Source organism: Octodon degus, unplaced genomic scaffold (genome assembly GCF_000260255.1).
Source record: "Octodon degus isolate 3935 unplaced genomic scaffold, OctDeg1.0 scaffold00127, whole genome shotgun sequence".
Lineage (NCBI taxonomy): Eukaryota > Metazoa > Chordata > Mammalia > Rodentia > Octodontidae > Octodon > Octodon degus.
Genome location: NW_004524703.1, coordinates 7,125,031 through 7,142,626, shown reverse-complemented (window position 1 = coordinate 7,142,626; position 17,596 = coordinate 7,125,031). Strand labels below are relative to the sequence as shown.

The 17,596-nt window shown below is 40.8% G+C and overlaps 1 protein-coding gene across 6 annotated transcripts in view; it reads right to left on the bottom strand.

Annotated features, from left to right (window-relative positions):
- Positions 1-17,596, bottom strand: part of Ryr2 (ryanodine receptor 2) — a 681,083-nt gene that overhangs the window by 3,249 nt on the left and 660,238 nt on the right. For all 6 annotated transcript variants that reach the window (XM_023700826.1, XM_023700825.1, XM_023700827.1 and 3 more), the window contains 5 exons: positions 16,079-16,139; positions 12,486-12,632; positions 9,746-9,880; positions 3,509-3,665; positions 2,086-2,150 (listed from right to left, as the gene is read on the bottom strand). In XM_023700826.1, the coding sequence (XP_023556594.1) occupies positions 2,086-2,150; positions 3,509-3,665; positions 9,746-9,880; positions 12,486-12,632; positions 16,079-16,139 (565 nt within the window). The remainder of the gene's footprint in view (positions 1-2,085; positions 2,151-3,508; positions 3,666-9,745; positions 9,881-12,485; positions 12,633-16,078; positions 16,140-17,596) is intronic.

Here is a 17,596-nt window from a genome sequence, read left to right as displayed (position 1 = left end):
GAAGCGCTTATTCCACTAAGCCATCTCCCTGGCCCTAATCACTCTTATGCTTACATTGGCTAAAGTGATTCAGGAAAGATTAGCTGCACTCCCAACTGAAATTGAAAACTTGCTATCTAGTCACCTAAAGTCTGGCACAGCTGAGGGATGGTACAAATGGCTTCCTTTGGAAAAGGGCCAAACAAATGCCAAGCTATGATGAATCCCACCAACAACTGAGTGGGCATAGCCAGGTTCAGGACCTGCGCTAGGCAGTTAACCAGTGAACATGTCCAGAATCAGGTGTCTGCTCCTTCTGCCTCCCCACTTGTAGAACACCCTATCTTCATGCAGACTGTAGTGTAACACCAGCTCTGGTCTGCTACCTGTGGGCCCAGTTCACTACTTAAGAAACCACCCCTCCATTCATGAACAGAATTGTAGAATTAGAATGATTATTGGAACTGCAGAATTAGAACAAAACTTTAGACTATCTCAACTCAAATGAATTCAATGATTACTGTTTTCCTGCAATGCACATGTTCCTATTTCACTGCCAGCATTCTATTTTCAAAAATTTATTTATTTATTTAGTACAGGATCTCACTGCACAGATTGGACTCATAATGATCCTCCTGTCTCAGCCTCCCCAGCACTGAGATTACAGGCGAGAGCCACCATGCTCGGTTTCAGTGGCTGCCACTGCACACCCGGGAACCCCAGGCCAGTACAGCATGCCATACTAGGGACCAAACTTGGGTCCCTTGTGCTTGCCAGGAAGGTGCTTAGACTTCTGAGCTCTCTCTCTGGCCCAACATTCCATCTGAAACATGTTCAAGATGCTCTGGATTCTAGAGCCTAGAATGATGGTGATCATCATGCATAAAATTAACCCTGCCTTAGGGATCAACTGCTGATAGTCTACAGCCACACCATCCTGACACATCCGATCTCATCTGAGCTTGGAAGCTAAGCAGTATCTGGCATGACTAGTACTTGAATGGGAGAACAACTGCTTACGGCACTCATGCCACATTCAGCAGTTGGGAAACAATCAGGTCCTGCTACTGCTCCATGGCTCTTTGACAGGTTCCAATCACACTATCAGCTGTGTCCACATACCTGCTATTCCTGTGTTACCTAGACCCGCTAGCTGAGCCACCACCCACCCATCTGGTGACTCCTGCCTGAAGCATCAGGACTCTGCCTGCCCCGCCTTCTTCATCCTCTGCACCTGTCCAATCACCATGCTCTTTTCATTCCAAATCCCACCAGTACTTCATATGGCAGCCACATCTTCAACAAGAGCCACTTCACAATCACTACCTGGAAAATACCTACAACCTCCTTCCCTGTCAGCATCTAGCCCAGTACCCATACCTTATTCCACAGCTATCTTTGCAAAATGCAAGTCTTATCACCTGTCTCTCTGCTTAAAACTCTTGTCCTGCTTCCCACAGCCTGGACATTAAATTGTAGATTCCTCAAAGGAATGATTAGGTGCTTCATTTGCTGGGCTTCTTCTCCAGCTGCAACACCAGAGTTTAATGTTTCATCCTGAAACATTTATGCTTTAAAGAAAAAATAGTGCATCTCTAGTTCCCTATAATCAGAGTTTTGGTGACATCTTCTCAGAACTCAACACACTGGTACACATGAAGCTGAGAGTGGGAAGTGAGCATTCAGAGGGAGGTTCCCTCAACTGTCCTGCCCTACGACCCTCAAACCCACATCTCTACAACATTCAGGAAGTTCCCTGACCACTCAGGAGGCAGCCCACCACCCCTGGGGACCCCACCTCTCAGAGATGATTTCCCCCAAGAGTGCAGCATGCTGCCTTGTGACCACGTATGCCCTTAGCCACCGGCAAATCTGCCCTTCTGAATGGATCATCTCCCCACTTCCTGAGAGCCAGGAGGTAGCATACTACTGTTTGGAATCCTCTTTGGTTCCAGCCTAGACACACGTATTACTTGAATGTAAGGCAGGCCAATGAAACCGCACATGGCTTTTGTCCTTCTCTCCACATTTGCGGCTCTCTTGATAAAGGGAGTGAGGAAGATGAGTAGCCCCAGCAGCTCGACTGCATCACAGACAGTGGCTTACCTCCATGTCTTCTTTGACTTGTTCCTGCTGGTCTCTTAGTTCTCCAAAGGCATCAATAATTAAACCTATGGTTCAACAGAGACCCAATTTAATATTTATCAACTAGACTATGATATATAAATACATAAACCCTTGGCTATCTCTTTCAAAGGGAAGAAAAATATACAACCATGTCAGAAGATGCTTAAAATATGGTAGAAGTATGGGTCCATGTACCATAGTCAACTGGGTAATCAATTTTATCTTTAGGGACAGAAGCACACATAGCTATGGAGTAAATACTATAAAGGCTATTCTTTGTGGCATTTGGGGTTGAACCCAAGACTTTGCACTGAGCTCCATCCTCCATCCATCATTTCTTCCTTGTCTGCTTCCCTCTTCCCTCCTTTCTTTCTTTTGAGATTGGATCTCACTGAGTTACTAACTTGCCCAGGCTGGGCTTAGAATTTGTTATTCTCCTGCCACAGCCTCCCAGAGAACTGGGATTGCAGAACTGTCCCACCAAGCCCAGCTTCACAGGGCATTATGAAATGAAGAGACAGCAAGAAAAATTGTTGGGGCCAGGGAGATGGCTCAGTAGAATAAGTGCTTCTCTGGCAAGTGCAAGGGCCTGAGTTCAATCCCTGGTTCTGCAAAAGAAAAAAAAAAGAAAGAAAGAAAAAAGAAAAATTGTCAGCTGATTTCGCACACACAGATGGTATGGTAGGACTTACTTCATGCTGCAAAAAAGCAATTCTGGTTCATGGTTAGGAAATCCAGAACACCCCACCAAGAAGCTTTTTCAGATATTAATTTGGAAACGTAACATTATCACCTAAACTAATGCATTTTCCTCAAATCATCTTTTCCAGAAAGTTGTCATGAGCTCTGAGTGGTTTTATGAAGAGCAGAAACTAGAAACTATAGTGAGCTGCTGTTTCTGCGTCTTTAGCCTCCTGTGATTTACTGGCTTCACTTTTACTTCCAAGTGTTTTCTGACTTTGCCCTCTTATAAAACACATTGTTATTCTGCTCAATAAAGATATAATAAAAGGATCATAAGTCCTTTCAACCCATCCATATACTTTACCAAAAAACAGTATCATTTTATGACTGTGGATCTTAAAGGATGAAGTCAATTTACAAACATGTAATACAAGACAGAATAAATGTGTTCAACGGGGAAAAAAATAACATGACTGACTTTCCTAAAAGAGCAAAGTGCCATGCCCTAAATTAGCATCGAGTGAAAGGAAGAATTAATATGCAACCTGGCTGCTGTGAGGACTCAAATTCAGACGCCTAGACCAGGTATAATTCCATCCCAGCACTGGATAGCCATATACTTTAGCAAAGTTACTCATTCTTAACTTCCTGGAGTCTGAACTCTTAGTGACTGACATGGGCCCCAGGTCTTTGGAGGAGTCAGCAAGGATGTGCTTACCCTGTATGATGGCCAGGAGGATGACAATCACGAAGAAGAAGAAGGTGATGTCAAAGATGATCCTGTAGATCTCATACTCATCTCCAGCCGGGTCCTCAATTTCATCGCCAATGCCTCCTCCAGCTCGCACCCCCACATACATGTGAAACATATAACACTGGAAGAGAGACCAAGACCCACATCTGGATGGTGTCACCCACTTTCACACTCCACAAGTCTGACACTCACTCTCGAGCTTGAGCTCAAGGTCTGTTCTCTAGCTGTAGCTCCTGATTTCACTCTGGAAGCAATGAGGCCACTGGCATTCCTAATTGCTAACTTCTGGGTTTTTGTTTTAATCCTTGTGACCATAACATAAACACATGTTTAGGCACCATGGTCTTTTAATCAAAATTCCATTCTGCACTCCTTGGTTCATACCTTTTGCTTCATTTTTGAGAAAAGGAAAAATATTAGCATCTTGGCTCCAAACCATCTGGAACAATAAGGTATTATGATGACATTAAAGGACATAAAACTACATGTAATTGCGTTGTTCAGTTATTTGGGCCATAAAGGATCTAGATAAAGGAAGTAAAAGCCCAGTATGGAACAAGATGGGGTCTGAGAAATCAAGCTAGTGAAAAGCAGATTTAGCAGCACCTATCTTTCCCTTACCTCCCACTTATGGTACTCTACTTTAATATCTAGGTTAAAGAAGGAAGATGGAGAGGGAGTCAGGGAAATAACAGTCCACTTGTTAAACCCTGAAACATGAAAGCCACCAAGAACAGCTGCTGGTGCCTGGTGTGGAAAAAGGAGTGCCCCAGCTAGAGCCTCTGCGGGGTCCTCAGCCTCAGCACCACTGGTGCTTGGGGGTGGGTATAATTTCCTTGTCGAGAGGGACCATCCTGTGCACTGCAGGACAGTTTAGAAGGATACATTGACATCTACACACTGGATATTGGTAGTGTCCCACCCCAAAGTGATGATAAAAAAAATCTTTAGCCAGTGTCTCACTTGGGGACCCACCATCATCCCTGGTTATGACACATTCCTGGCCTCCTTCCTACCTTCTGCACGACCAGCCCATCTTTCCTCATGCCCTTCTTTCTGTAGGAACTAATCTGCTGAGCTGGGATCTCTTTTTTCCCTTAAGAGATCATTTGAAAAAGAAAAAAAAAGGTCAGTTTCCTTGTGGGATTTCAGTCCCAGATTTCCCAAGTCCCTTCTGCTCCCTGGTTAGATTCAGATGGAGCATGAAGGTGACTGCAGTGGCAGAATTTGGGGCTCGTGGAAAACGCCCACTAACATGCAGCTGTCTAGCTTTCAAATTACCCCTTTGCTCCTAAAAATGAGAATACTTTTGTCGACCTTACTTTTCATAGTTAGCCTCTACCTGGTAATAAGAAGGGAAGAAGTAATTATGATATATATTTCAGAGAATCTGCATGCTTTCTGGCCCTCCAAGAACTGCCAATAGGCAGAGGCTAACTGTCAAGCCTTTCCTATGCTCTATATGTTCTGCATCCCCTGAACTGATTCCCTTCTGAGGTCCATCAAAACGTTGCCTTTGGGAGACAACCCAGAACAACTCCGGGCATGATGGTGAAGATCATTATGAGACTTTCTCTTTCCCCTTCCTCTTAGAGGGAGAGAAAAAAGACTAGAAAGAATTAAAGAGAGGTTATTTGTTGGGACAGCATGTGAAAATAAATGAATGCCTGGAAGGGAGGTAGCGGCAGTTATAATTTCGGGAGCATATTCCTCATCTCCCTGACCTGAAAAGCCTTTCCCCAAGCTCGAAGGCCTCCCCTGCATCTCTCCTTCAGGGGCCTGGCTGAGTCACCAGCCCTGTGGGTTTGGTGCTACCCCAGGGATGCCTGCCCTTTGCAGGCAGAACCTGATGTATATCCAAGTCAGTTTCCCCAGCTACCCAGCTACAATCATCTTTTTATCCCAGAGTGTAGATTATTTTTCACTTTAGCCTCCCACATTCTTGGAGAGGAGGTGCAAATTCTATCAGGACACTGCTGGTTTAATTAGATTTTCAGACTCAAAACACCATAATGGGGGGGGGGGTGCGTTCCCGTGTGAATCACTGTGTAATTCTGTAATGACAGCGCCACCTGCTGTAAGTTGCGCGAGCTAAGGGTGAAGTTCTGGAAATGTTTCTGGGACACAGCCTGAACCATGGGGCTGTGGACATCAGGGAAGAAGCCAGCTAAAATGAGAGAAGAAAATGTTCATCGTCTCAAGAGGAATCTGGACTTCACCTGCAATGCAGATTTCACCCTGTATCACTAAATGGACTGCCCCAGAGGATTCTCTCTGGAATACTAAGGTACAGATGATAAATCAGGCCATTCTTGCTACATGCTTCTCTATTGCTGGCTGCCTGGGCCAGTCTGCTGCTCTGAAAGGGCACAAAAGGGAAGTGACCAGGTATATTTCAAATTTGTTTGGCTCTTTTAAATGAAGCTGATGTACATGCATTAGTAAGAAACCAGTAAAAAGAGCACGCTTGGGCCCCAAAGTTGGAAGGTTAGCCTAGGTGATGTGGCCTCTGGCTCCACCAACTGGCAGTAGTGGCATGTCCTCAGAAAGGGGCCAAGAGCTGGACATGCTGGCATCTTGAGCAGGGTTTTCTCTTGCAGAGAGAAAACCTCTGGCATCCATCCTCATGATGTACCTAACCTCACCCCAATCCAAGGCAAGATGGGAAGCTTCCAGTTACGTGAAGCGAGATAAAAATGCACTACATAAGGATACTCTGATTCCAACCACGATAGCAGCAAATGTGCCCACAGAGTGGCAGAGGCCCACCCTGGTACGTGAAGTAGAGCCTTGGTCCCAGATGGCTCCTACTACCTAACACATTACTGAAGGTTGCCACCCAAAATCAACCCAGCTTTCCACCCTGAAACTGGATGTTCTGCAATGTTTCCAAAACTCCTGTACTTGCTGGGGCACTCTGGGAAAAGGAATGCTGATTAGGATTTCTAATTAGGATTTCTAGGAAGACATTTAACAGGCAAGTTCCTTAAGGGCAGGGACTGTGCTCATGTAAGCCTTCCTTCTGACAAGTCCTTGTTACTAAACATCACTAAATCATTAGCCTAAGACTGACCTAGATGATATCCATGAAGGAACACCGCACAGAATTCTGATTACAGGCTCACCTCTTCTTTATAACATGTGATCTATTACAAGTTCCTTGAATGCTTACCAGCCCAAGAGCCTCATCTATAAAGAGGGGACAAATGGCAGCTATCTATGGCATGAAGTTGTTAGCAGATTAAATGAGATAATATTTGTGAAACACTTAGGAAAACACCTAGAACAATACCATTTCTTTTAGGAGCTAAGTTCTTAATTAATAAATGAATATAGATTATCAGCCTGTAACTGGGATGGTATTTCCTCTGTTGGAAGAATTAAGTCTGTCAATGAAAGAGCATGACTATGTTTCTTTAGCTCTCACAGTATGTTCTCCAAGCAGGTGTCCAGAAAATAGAAGTGACAAAGTCATAAGCAAGCATCATCGGGACAGCAGTGACAGGAAATATAGTGATACCTCAGTTGCTGAATGGCTCCACCTCAAACTTTGCACCACTCAGACCACAAAATTTGTAAAAATCTGCTTAGTGTTCTTAACTGTGCTTGACAGGCAAACTGAAAATCTGGCCCAAAAAATCCAGTCTGATAGTGAGTGACAACTTAGATCTGGCAGTGGGGCCAGAGGGGGGACACTTCAGTGTCAGTGCCACCATCGCATGGACAGCATACACCACAGTGCTTGTGGTAGTGAGTTGAAGCATTCACCAAATAAAACAGCATTTTGGCCTTTTATTTGGATGGAACAGCTCTGAAGTAAGCTAGTAATGGAGGCAATTGAGCTCACAGCAGCACTGAGAACTGTGATAAAGTCAAAGAAGGATAGCATCGTGAAATGTATTAAAATCCCAGAAAATTGAACTTACAATTTGGGGGTCTGAAGAATCAATTATTTGGTTTCCTATTATTCCTTGTGGGAAAAATGTGTTCATTTCTTGAACTTTTTGGTGTTCAGGTGCAAATTTGCAACAAACAGAGCCTCACAACTGAGGTATCGCTGTATGTGAAATTATGAATGTCCTGTTAATTGCCCAACCAGGTTCTTGCATATTCTGCCCCTCCTGCCCACTAGGAAATTATATATATATATAAAATATTTGGGGGAGCCAGGGAGACAGCTCAGTGGTCTAAGCACCTGCCTGGCAAGCACAAGGAGCTGGGTTCGATGCCTCATACCATATACCATGCTGTTCCAGTGCCGTGCTGGCCACCTGAATCAGGTATGGTGGCACACACATGTAATCCCAGCACTGGGGAGGCTGAGACAGGATCACTATAGGTCTGAGCTGTGTAGTGAGACCCTGTACCAAATGAATAAATAAATAAATAATTTTTGCAGTACTAGGGTTTAAACACAGGGCCTTTATATTAATTTATATATCCACTCTCCCTCTCTTGTTTGAGACAGGGTCTTTTTTAAGACCCTCCAGGCTGAGCTTGAACATGTGATCCTCCTGCCTCAGCCTCCTAAGGTGCTGGTACACTAATTTTGAGACAAACTGAATTAAGCTCTCTCTTATATCTTGATGAAGAAAACTATTTTCTAAAAATAAAAGAACATGGCATATGGTGAAAAAGAAAATAATAATAATTCAGACAGGAGAAAATGGAGAAGTGAAAATCATGCATCTTTTTCTCTCCTCCGATCTGAGGCCTTACTCCTGGCGCATCCTGACAATGCTCCTTAGCATCTCAGCCCGAAGCACACACACTTAAATGCAATTAAAATCAGCATATCACTTTTAAATAACGGTATATTTTAGCAGATTTTAATAAGGACTCTAATGATGAAGATTTAGATTCTTTCCAATTTGTGAGATAAGCTAATGCCCTTCAACATATACATTCTCTATTGGCTCATTTCTTTCTTTTTTTTTTGTGGAACTCAGGATTCAACTCAGACCCTTGAGCTTGCCAGGGAAGTGCCCATTCCACTGAGCCATCTCCCTGGCCCCTCATTTCTTTTCAATGATAGAATAATAAGGAAAATGAAGGAAACTGGGCCTTTTAAAACATTGCCTGCATTTTGGTCAATTTATCATTTCACTTTATTAATTCATTTGTAGTTCTTTTTTTAAAAGATAATTTTTACATTTTCATAGGTCCTAGGTTTTATATCTTGATCCTTCCTTGTTTACAAATTATTACTTTTCTATTCAGGAGTCAAACATATCCTACTTGTTACTGACTAAAAGACCAAGGCTAGCATCCCTCTGTGTGACTTTCGACTAGCAGGATGCCCCAATACCAATATCATTTATTAAATTATTCTCTATGCCATATTGCAAAATGTTGCATATTTATCAGGTTATAGTTTCCATGAACATTTACATCCATTTTGCTCTATATTTCTGTCTAATTGATGTATGAATTTTTAGTTAAAAAAAGGTCTAAATGTTCATCTTTATACTATTTATAGTTCTCGCCTGTCACTCAGGATACCAATATTTCTAAAGTAAATTTGGCATCATTGCAGCAGCCCTCTTGACTTCCACCTACACTGTGGTATTCCCCTGAAGAGCTTTATTGAAGGATCCAGCTCTTTCTGGTTCACGGCATACATTTTCTCTAATTTTCCCTCCCCCACCCTAATCTCTCATGTAGGATCATTTCTAGCATGGTGTCATCGGATCGAGAGGTTGTAAAACAGTGATAAAAGCAACCTGAAATGTTGATAATCTGTTGATTTTTGAAAACCAAGACCAAAACAGAAATCTTAGCCAAGATATTCAGTGTAAAAGTACAAAGTAGCAGCACCCTTAAGAGCTTCATTTATGGACATAGTAATGTCAGGCAAACAAGTAAGGCATCTAAATACTTTACAAGGAATAATTTTATCTGCTACCCTAGAAAATAGGAGCAAGTTAAAGAAACGGCATTGTTCCTCCCACTTTAGATGTGTTTCTCGGCTTTTTTACTAATTACCAGGCTGGGCAGCAGAAGTAGAAAAGTGACAGAAATGGTCCTTCCTATAACCTGCAATAAAGTGAATACTGAAGCTTCTTTAAAGAGCCACTCAGCTGCTCCTTACATCTAGGATTTTCTGTTCCATACTGTTAGAGAGCATATACACAATTACTTTGGTTGAAAAAAAAACAGGTAATTTTTTCACCTGTATGAAATCAAAGTTTATAAACTCACCGTTAGCATATCATCACATTTCATATCTGGTGTGTCGCCATCTTCACTTTTATTGTAGAATTTTCGGAAAAAATTGAAAGCCACAACAGTGTACAGGTATACAACAACAGCCAATAGGCCAACGGTTAGCACGAGCTGGAAAGTGACATTGCACATGTATTAGAAACACATGACAGAAGACTGGCAGATGTGATGTGCTTCGGGAGGGAGCACCCCGGCGAGAAGGGAGTTGGAACTGCTGAGCAGCAACGAGCAAAATCCGAAAGTTAATTCTGCCTCACAGCTCTTAGCTTCTCCTAGGAAACAAATTTCTTTACAGATTTTTTTATTAAGTTGTCAGACTATTTTATACAAAACCTGATCACTTAACTAATAAAGACAGGGTTAGCATATAAATAAATAATGATTTAGTTTCACATCCAAACAAAGTGGGTAGTAGTACCAGACAACTTAAGATGTTCATTTTTCTTATCGCTACATATTTGATGATATACATTACATGAAGCACTTTCATCTCTTATGTGAAGATTACTGTCTGTAAATAATTTACATCCCTAATAAATCCATTTTATTTTTTGTTATGATGGTAAGAGGAATTGTGTAAATTATTGTCAATTACATTTTAGAACTAAATAGGAATTCTGAAATTCAAGAACACAACTGGAATAATAAATCACATAATAGATTTAAATATAAAACTCAAATGTCTTGCTTTAAAAACATACAAAAACTGAAGTGAAAAAAATCATAGAGGACCAATGCTATTTTAAAGGCAATTTTTCTCAGTGTATATTTAATTGTCACAGTTTGGTCTTATTTAATTTCTGCATCATCTTTCTTTAATTCCAGAGAAAGAAAGAGAGAAAGATGGAGGGAGGGAGAAAGACAGAGACAGAGACAGACAGAGACAGACAGAGACAGACAGAGACAGACAGACAGAGACAGAGACAGAGACAGAGACAGAGACAGAGACAGAGAGAGAGAGAGAGAGAGAGAGAGAGAGAGAGAGAGAGAAAGACAGTCAGACAGACAGACAGATAGATGGGAACATGGTAGAATATGTATATGCTACAGTGTTCTATGTTAAAAAAAAATGTTACTTTTACCAAACAGAAAACAAAAATGTATATCTGATTATATTGCCACACATATTATAGGATATTATGTTTTCTTGTGCTTTCACTGATGACAACATACCTACATATTCTTGACCAAATATATACATTTCATAAAATCACTTCACAGTTATGTTAAAATGTGTGTTATCTTAATAGAAGTTTATGGGCTTAATTCCTTCTTATCCATGAAGTGCAGCAGCACTGTAGATTTTTGTATATGTTGCCTTTAAAGGCTATTCAGTTTTATGTATTTCCACAAATAAAAATTTGCTACCTCAGAGGGTAGGGAATAATCTTCACAAAGCTCATAAATTGATTGGAAATTGTGCCAGATGTTTCGTGTAGAAATACATACGCGACTCAGCATCTCCACTTGTAGCTCCACACACTGCTGTCCAGTAGACAAGCGCAGGAAACTGACCCCAGATTCTTATGGCCCCATATTATATGCTATAATGTGTTTGGCAATATAATCAGAAACACATTTTTGTTTTCTATTTGGTAAAAGTCACATTTTTTAACATAGCATACTACAGCATACACATATTCTACCTTTTCTCCCTCTTTTATCACTGTGCCCACAACTCACTGTGCAAATCACAGTCATCTTCAGAACTGAAAGTGACAAGGAGAGAATTGTCTGCTGAAACTTTAAACTATGGATCATCAAGATGGGTGCACAATGAATGACTCAAGGCTTTGGGAGGGGCACAGATTCTAAAATGTGCTGGGCTAGAAGATGCTGTTAGTCCAAATAACTAACACAGAGTATGTTCCCACCCAGTGGACTCTTGAAAATTAGCAAGATGAACCGTTAAGTACATGCCTCTGCACTAGGTCTCATAAGCACGGGCAATTTTAACGTATGATAACTGAGTATCAGTAGAACACAAAGCGATTCTCTGGATTTAGAGGAGTTTTCCTCCAAGTCAGAATGACCTCATCAAGTAAAAAAAATTTTTTTGTTTGGTCTCCAAAGTGGAGAAAAGAGTGCCATTTTAACACATCATATTAAATTAAATTCTAGCATCTTGGGCGTTATTAGCAATGCACCAATGCCTCAGTGTGCTGCCGCGTGGTTTGGTTCCTTAAGGTCAGCCAGCACAAACACTAGAGCATGACTAGACAGTAGCTCATTTCCTCAGTGCTTCACACAATCACTTCTATGTCCTCTACATTTGTTTGCACTTAATTTTCTCTGAAACATAGTAAGTACTTTTAGCATTTTCACTTTGCAAAATAAGTGCACTGAGATTTAGAAATGTTAATTAATTTATACAAACTCTTATAGCCAGTAGCTCAAGTCAAGATTTAAAAGTAGGTCTAAGAGGTTCTAAAAGTACTAATCCCAGGAGGGTAGAAAATAAAAGGTAGAGAACTAACCTGGAAAAAGTTTTTTAAACTACACTGTCATTAGCTGGGGGTATAGTAGCTCAGCAACAGAGTGCTTGCCAAATCTTGCAAGGCCAGGTTTGGTCCCTAGCACCACAAAAAAGAAACAAGCAAATTAAAAAAATAAAAGCAAATGCTGTCTTGGGTCAGCCAAGGATTGTTTTGATTTCTGCTGCCTTTACTTTTATTTTTTAACTCTCTGTAAAGGGAAGAAAATTACAAAATCTTACCTGTTTACCATTGTGTGTTACTGAAGATAAGATGGTTCTTAATGTCTTGAATCCCATAGCAATGTCAAGAAGGTGAGCAGCAAAAAAAAAGTTGTTATAGTGTCCGAGAATGGACATAGTCATGTACCAGGCTAGGTAGAGGAAGGACTGTTGGGACAAAGCAGGAGGAGAGTCCAGTAAGAAGGCAGACATGTGACTATTGCCAAAAGCCATTCTGGCTTCAACCTGCTGTGACAACTTGCTGTACTTCAGATTCTTAGATCATCACTTTATAATTCTAATTGGCTGCAGTAGTGCTTTGTGTATTTTATTTTTATTCAGTGTGGAAGGGTTCGATATTATCCTCCTCTTTAAGCAGAGTCACTCTTATTAACCATCACACAGAGAAAAACATATTGATTTATTACTTGATGGCAGGCTTTCTCAATCTCAGCACAATCAATATTTTGCACCAAGTAATTCTTTATCAGAGTAGCTGTCCCAGGCATGGCAAGGTGGCTCCCATCTGCTATATGCCAACAGCATGCAGTTATGTCAACCAAAAGTGTCCCCATTTATTACCAAATGTGACATGGAGGCAAAATTGTCCTTGGTTGAGCACCTCTCATCTATAATCAATTGAAGAATTAAACAACTTTTTTTCCTTCTTTTTAATTTGTTCACATATTAAATCAGTATTGGGCCTTGCATGAGTTGGCAAGCACACTGTTGGTGAGCTACTGTACCTCCAGCTAATGACAGTGTACTTTTAAAAACTTTTTCCAGGTTAGGTCTGTACCTTTTATTTTCTAAACCACTAGGATTAGTAGTTTTAGAACCTCTTGGTTGTAAGAGAGTACATGAGGAGTTTCATTAACCAAATATTTTACTTTACATAAATAAAAGTCTAAAAGAAGTCAAAATGCTTCTTGATGTCACTGAAAGCTATAATAGACAAAAATACAAAAGGCACTATTTGCAGAAATCTAGACTAAGTTAATGTGTACATAGGCTACAAAATGTGCATACATGTGTTACTAAATAAAATAGAATAAAAATCCTGTGATTGCTTTTTTTGGGATTACAGTTCCTTCTACATAAAATATATGACAGTGGGATCAGGACTGCTTATTTTGTAAAGAGAAACCTTCACTCTGACTACAGTATATCAGCAAAGAGGGTTTTTGGTAGTAAAGAGATTTTATGGGCAACATGGGACAAAACTAAAGGTCAGGTGGAAGAAAAGAGAGTGACATTTAAAAAAGACCTGGAAGCTGAGCATGGTGACATATGTCCGTAATCCCAGCCCTCTGGAAGCTGAGACAGGAGGATAAAAAGTTTGAGCTCAGCCTGGGCAAATTATTGACATAAGAAGGCCTTCTCTCAGAACAAAACATAAAAAGGCCTAAGGATGCAGTTCAGTTCCAAGTCCCCCATTCAGTTACTATTACTACACACATGCATGCACAGCAAAGATGCTGAAACAAAACTACATGGACTTTGTCCAGGAAGGAGCATGGGCTTGAGTGCTGGTTCCTGTTCAGGAAGATCACATTGCAAAGGCTGGAAAGCCTCAAGTCCAAGTTAAAGGAGACACAGAGCAGCTCTTGGGAGCGACTAGAGTGTTGGGAGCCGGACAGTGGCTGTAAGAAGAGGCATTTCAGCAAACTGTCCTGAGCACGTACTGACTGCTGGTCATTGCTCCACATCACTGTGCACGGCTCCTCATTGTATTCTAGCCATATCCCTGTCAGAGAGGCATCTTTAAGTTCAATTTACAAATAAGGAATGAGAGCTCCCTCTCAGTGGATCACTATCTGAAAAACTGCAGGAGGCAAGGCCATTAAATTAGGAGACTAGTGCACCGATTCCAGGTTGAGGTTGTGCTCTACAAGCAGCAGCAAAACTGGCAAGCATGGAAGGGAGGGCTACAAAGAAGATAAAAAGGTTCAAAGTTTGGTTGAACCAGTGGTCACAGGCAGGAGAGAAGGAAAAGGTGGTGTGGAAGCAAACAGCTTAACCTGGGGGACACAAAGAATAAAAACACCAGCAGAACTGTATGGCTTAGGGGACTGGGCTTGGTGGGGAGGAGGGTCGAGGGGGAAGACAGTTGGCAGGCAGTTCTCAGATGGAAGTAGCCAGCAGGCTATTTAGAAACATAAAAACTGAGAAAAGCAGACAAGTTTAGGGCACAGGAGGAGATAAGTGACTACAGATGGATTAGCCCAGTTATGCTTGAAAGGGATAAAGAATTACACACTTTCAGTGCAAGTGCATCCCATTCAGTATTAGGCACATACTTGTGCTAGAATTTTTTCCTTTGGAGTTATTTGAACTATAACTGGGAATTTCTTATTGCATCTCATAGCCCTAACTATGCTTGGAGAAAAACATTCCTCCTGAGGACTGAATACAGGCTGTGATTGGCCAGACTGAAGTCATAAAACCACAGGTGGAAGAGACCTTGATGTCTCTGAATGATGTTTGGACAGAGTGCTTCTGACCTCAGAATCTATTCAGGCCACAGCTGGCTGAAGGACCACAGCAAGGTGCCTCCTATGGACAGGCTTTCCCCTAGTGGGGCATGCTAGGACTGTTGTTGGGAGGACTAAGGAGACAGATGGAGCAGTCATTTGAGTTGAGAATGCCAATGAGAGCTAGAGTTGGAGGTGCTCCTTTTTATCCTCCGAGGTTTTCAGTAAAGTGATACCTTGGTTCACAAATTTGCTTCATTCCATGATTTTGGAAAAGATGGCCATGCTTGTTTTTGTGCAGGAAAGATGGTGGTGGTTATATTTCATACCTGATGTAGAGCTTGCAAACAAAGACAAAATTTTGCCAAATGCTTTTGTTCACAAACAAAAAGTGTTCATGAACTGAGGCAGCATTGTATTAGATGAGGTAGTTGCATGATAGCATATTAACAGACTATGATATTAAAAGATACTTAGGAGACATGATTTCAAGCTCCAGAAAGTTCTATATGATAGGCTAAATTCTGATCCCAAATGCTATAAGACAGGATTGAAGATGCACAGAGCAAAATTTGAAAGTGTCACAGAATGGGAACTCACATTCACTAGAACTCAGCAGCAAAATTAAAGAATGAGGTCTTGAGGCAGCTATTGGCTTTTAGTAGAAAAGGATTTTTTTTCCACTATATTTGAATACATACTTGTGCCCTAGGCTTCCTTTCCAAAGGCTCTTTGATAAAAAGAAGGATCATTCATGAAAAGAAATACTACAATTTAATGTTTTTAATTTGGGGAGAAACCTACAGTTAGCTCAATTAATGATTTTTATTTATCCAGCAACTTCTTTTAATATCTACCATTCATTGAAGTCTGTTCTCTGTTCAGTTAAAACTCTGATGGGAGAGCCACAGAAATTTGCATCTCAGTTTACTTTTCTTGTACAAATATATTTTCACTTTACCCTTTGGGTTTTTTAAGAGACAGAATGAGGGATGGGGCTGTTTAATCATGTCTATCCATAGGGAAGTGTCTGTGTTAAATACACTGGTGTTTGGAGAGCTTCCTCAAATACTGGCCCTTCCAGCCGTGGCCTCAACTAATCTGAATGCGCTTTCTGTGGTGGTGATGAAGGAGGCTTACGTTGTCAGTGAAAACGACTCCTAGCTTCCACATCTGATACTTTACATCAATGGAGTTCAGTCTGGAATGACAATAGATAGATAAATAAATGAATAAATAAATAGCATAATGTGTAGGCATGCACATTAATCAAAGACTCTTCAGCTTATGAGAGAGCCTGTCCACATGCATTCAACCACAGCATCCCATCATGGTCTGTGAGCTCCTTGGCCAGGCAGGAAGCCTCCCCAGGAGAGTGTCTCTGGCCCAGGTGTCCACGATCTGCAGAGAGCTCAACTCAGCACACACACCAGTGTTCTGTGAGGTTACTTTTTAGAGGGAAAACAACAAAAGACATCACACCCTTTACCTTCATCTTTATTTCCCATTGTCTTTTCCTATGTTTAATACTAGCTAAAATCACTTTATCATTGACACTTATTCTTGGAAATTATACTAAATTAGCCAACATATGTGATTCTAAAGTTTCCTCATTTATTTTTGTTATATATTTGTAACTGCATTTCAACAGAATGAGTCTTCTGGTCAAAGGATTGTATACAACTTATTTTACAACTCTGTTTGTTTTATATATGGGAGAGCCTTTTTACTTTGTTGTTTGCTTTTGTCTTTGGCAGTTCACCTTCTCAGTCCAGGTTTCTAACTAGGGGAGAATGTAACCCTGTCCCCTGGTATGGGCAGACTTCCCCTCTTTGCCACTTCCCACCCTGTTTGGTGTGTGTGTGTGTGTGTGTGTGTTACATCCCCATCATGGTCTGTGAGCTCCTTGGCAATAAGCATTATATCTCATCCATTAAATGCTTCTTGATAAATATACACTGAATGAATTAATATGAACATGAATATTCATGATCTTTTCAGATTAAAGATACATATATATATTTGCTAATTCTCATTTTTTTCAGGATTTGCCATTGATTTGTGGCTTAGAAATGATAATCATTTTGTTAATCTTTCAGTATTTGGATTCTAGGTAGCTGTACGTTAAGACATGCAAAAGGATATAATACGGTGTAATGGCGTAGTATTGTTTTCAAAAGGACTCCTTTACACTTAATATTTCAGCCTTTAATTACTTCCTTAATATTTTCCTTTGATTAGGACAACCTTAAATTAGAAGTGACAGAGCAAGTAGTTTTTAATCAAAGCTGACATTTGAAGCAATGTTATCTGGAAGGGTGCAGTTTCCTTTAACTTAGCCCAGAATTTCTGCTTTTTAATAAACACCCCTAGCAGAGGGATCTCACTATGCTCCCCAGGTTGATATGAACTCATGGGCTCAAGAGATCTTCCAGCCCAACCTCCCCCACACTATAACTACAGGCATGTACCACTGCAGCCAGCTGCATTTTTTTAATAAAGTTATGTTTCAGCTATAATTAATTTTATTATTTTTGTGCCAATTTAAATATTTATTGAAGACACTGCATTTTCACTTATAGTACAGTGCTTAAAGTGCAATGCTATGTTTCCCTGTGTACATGTTCCATTATTCAAGTATTGAGAATGCCCAGTACT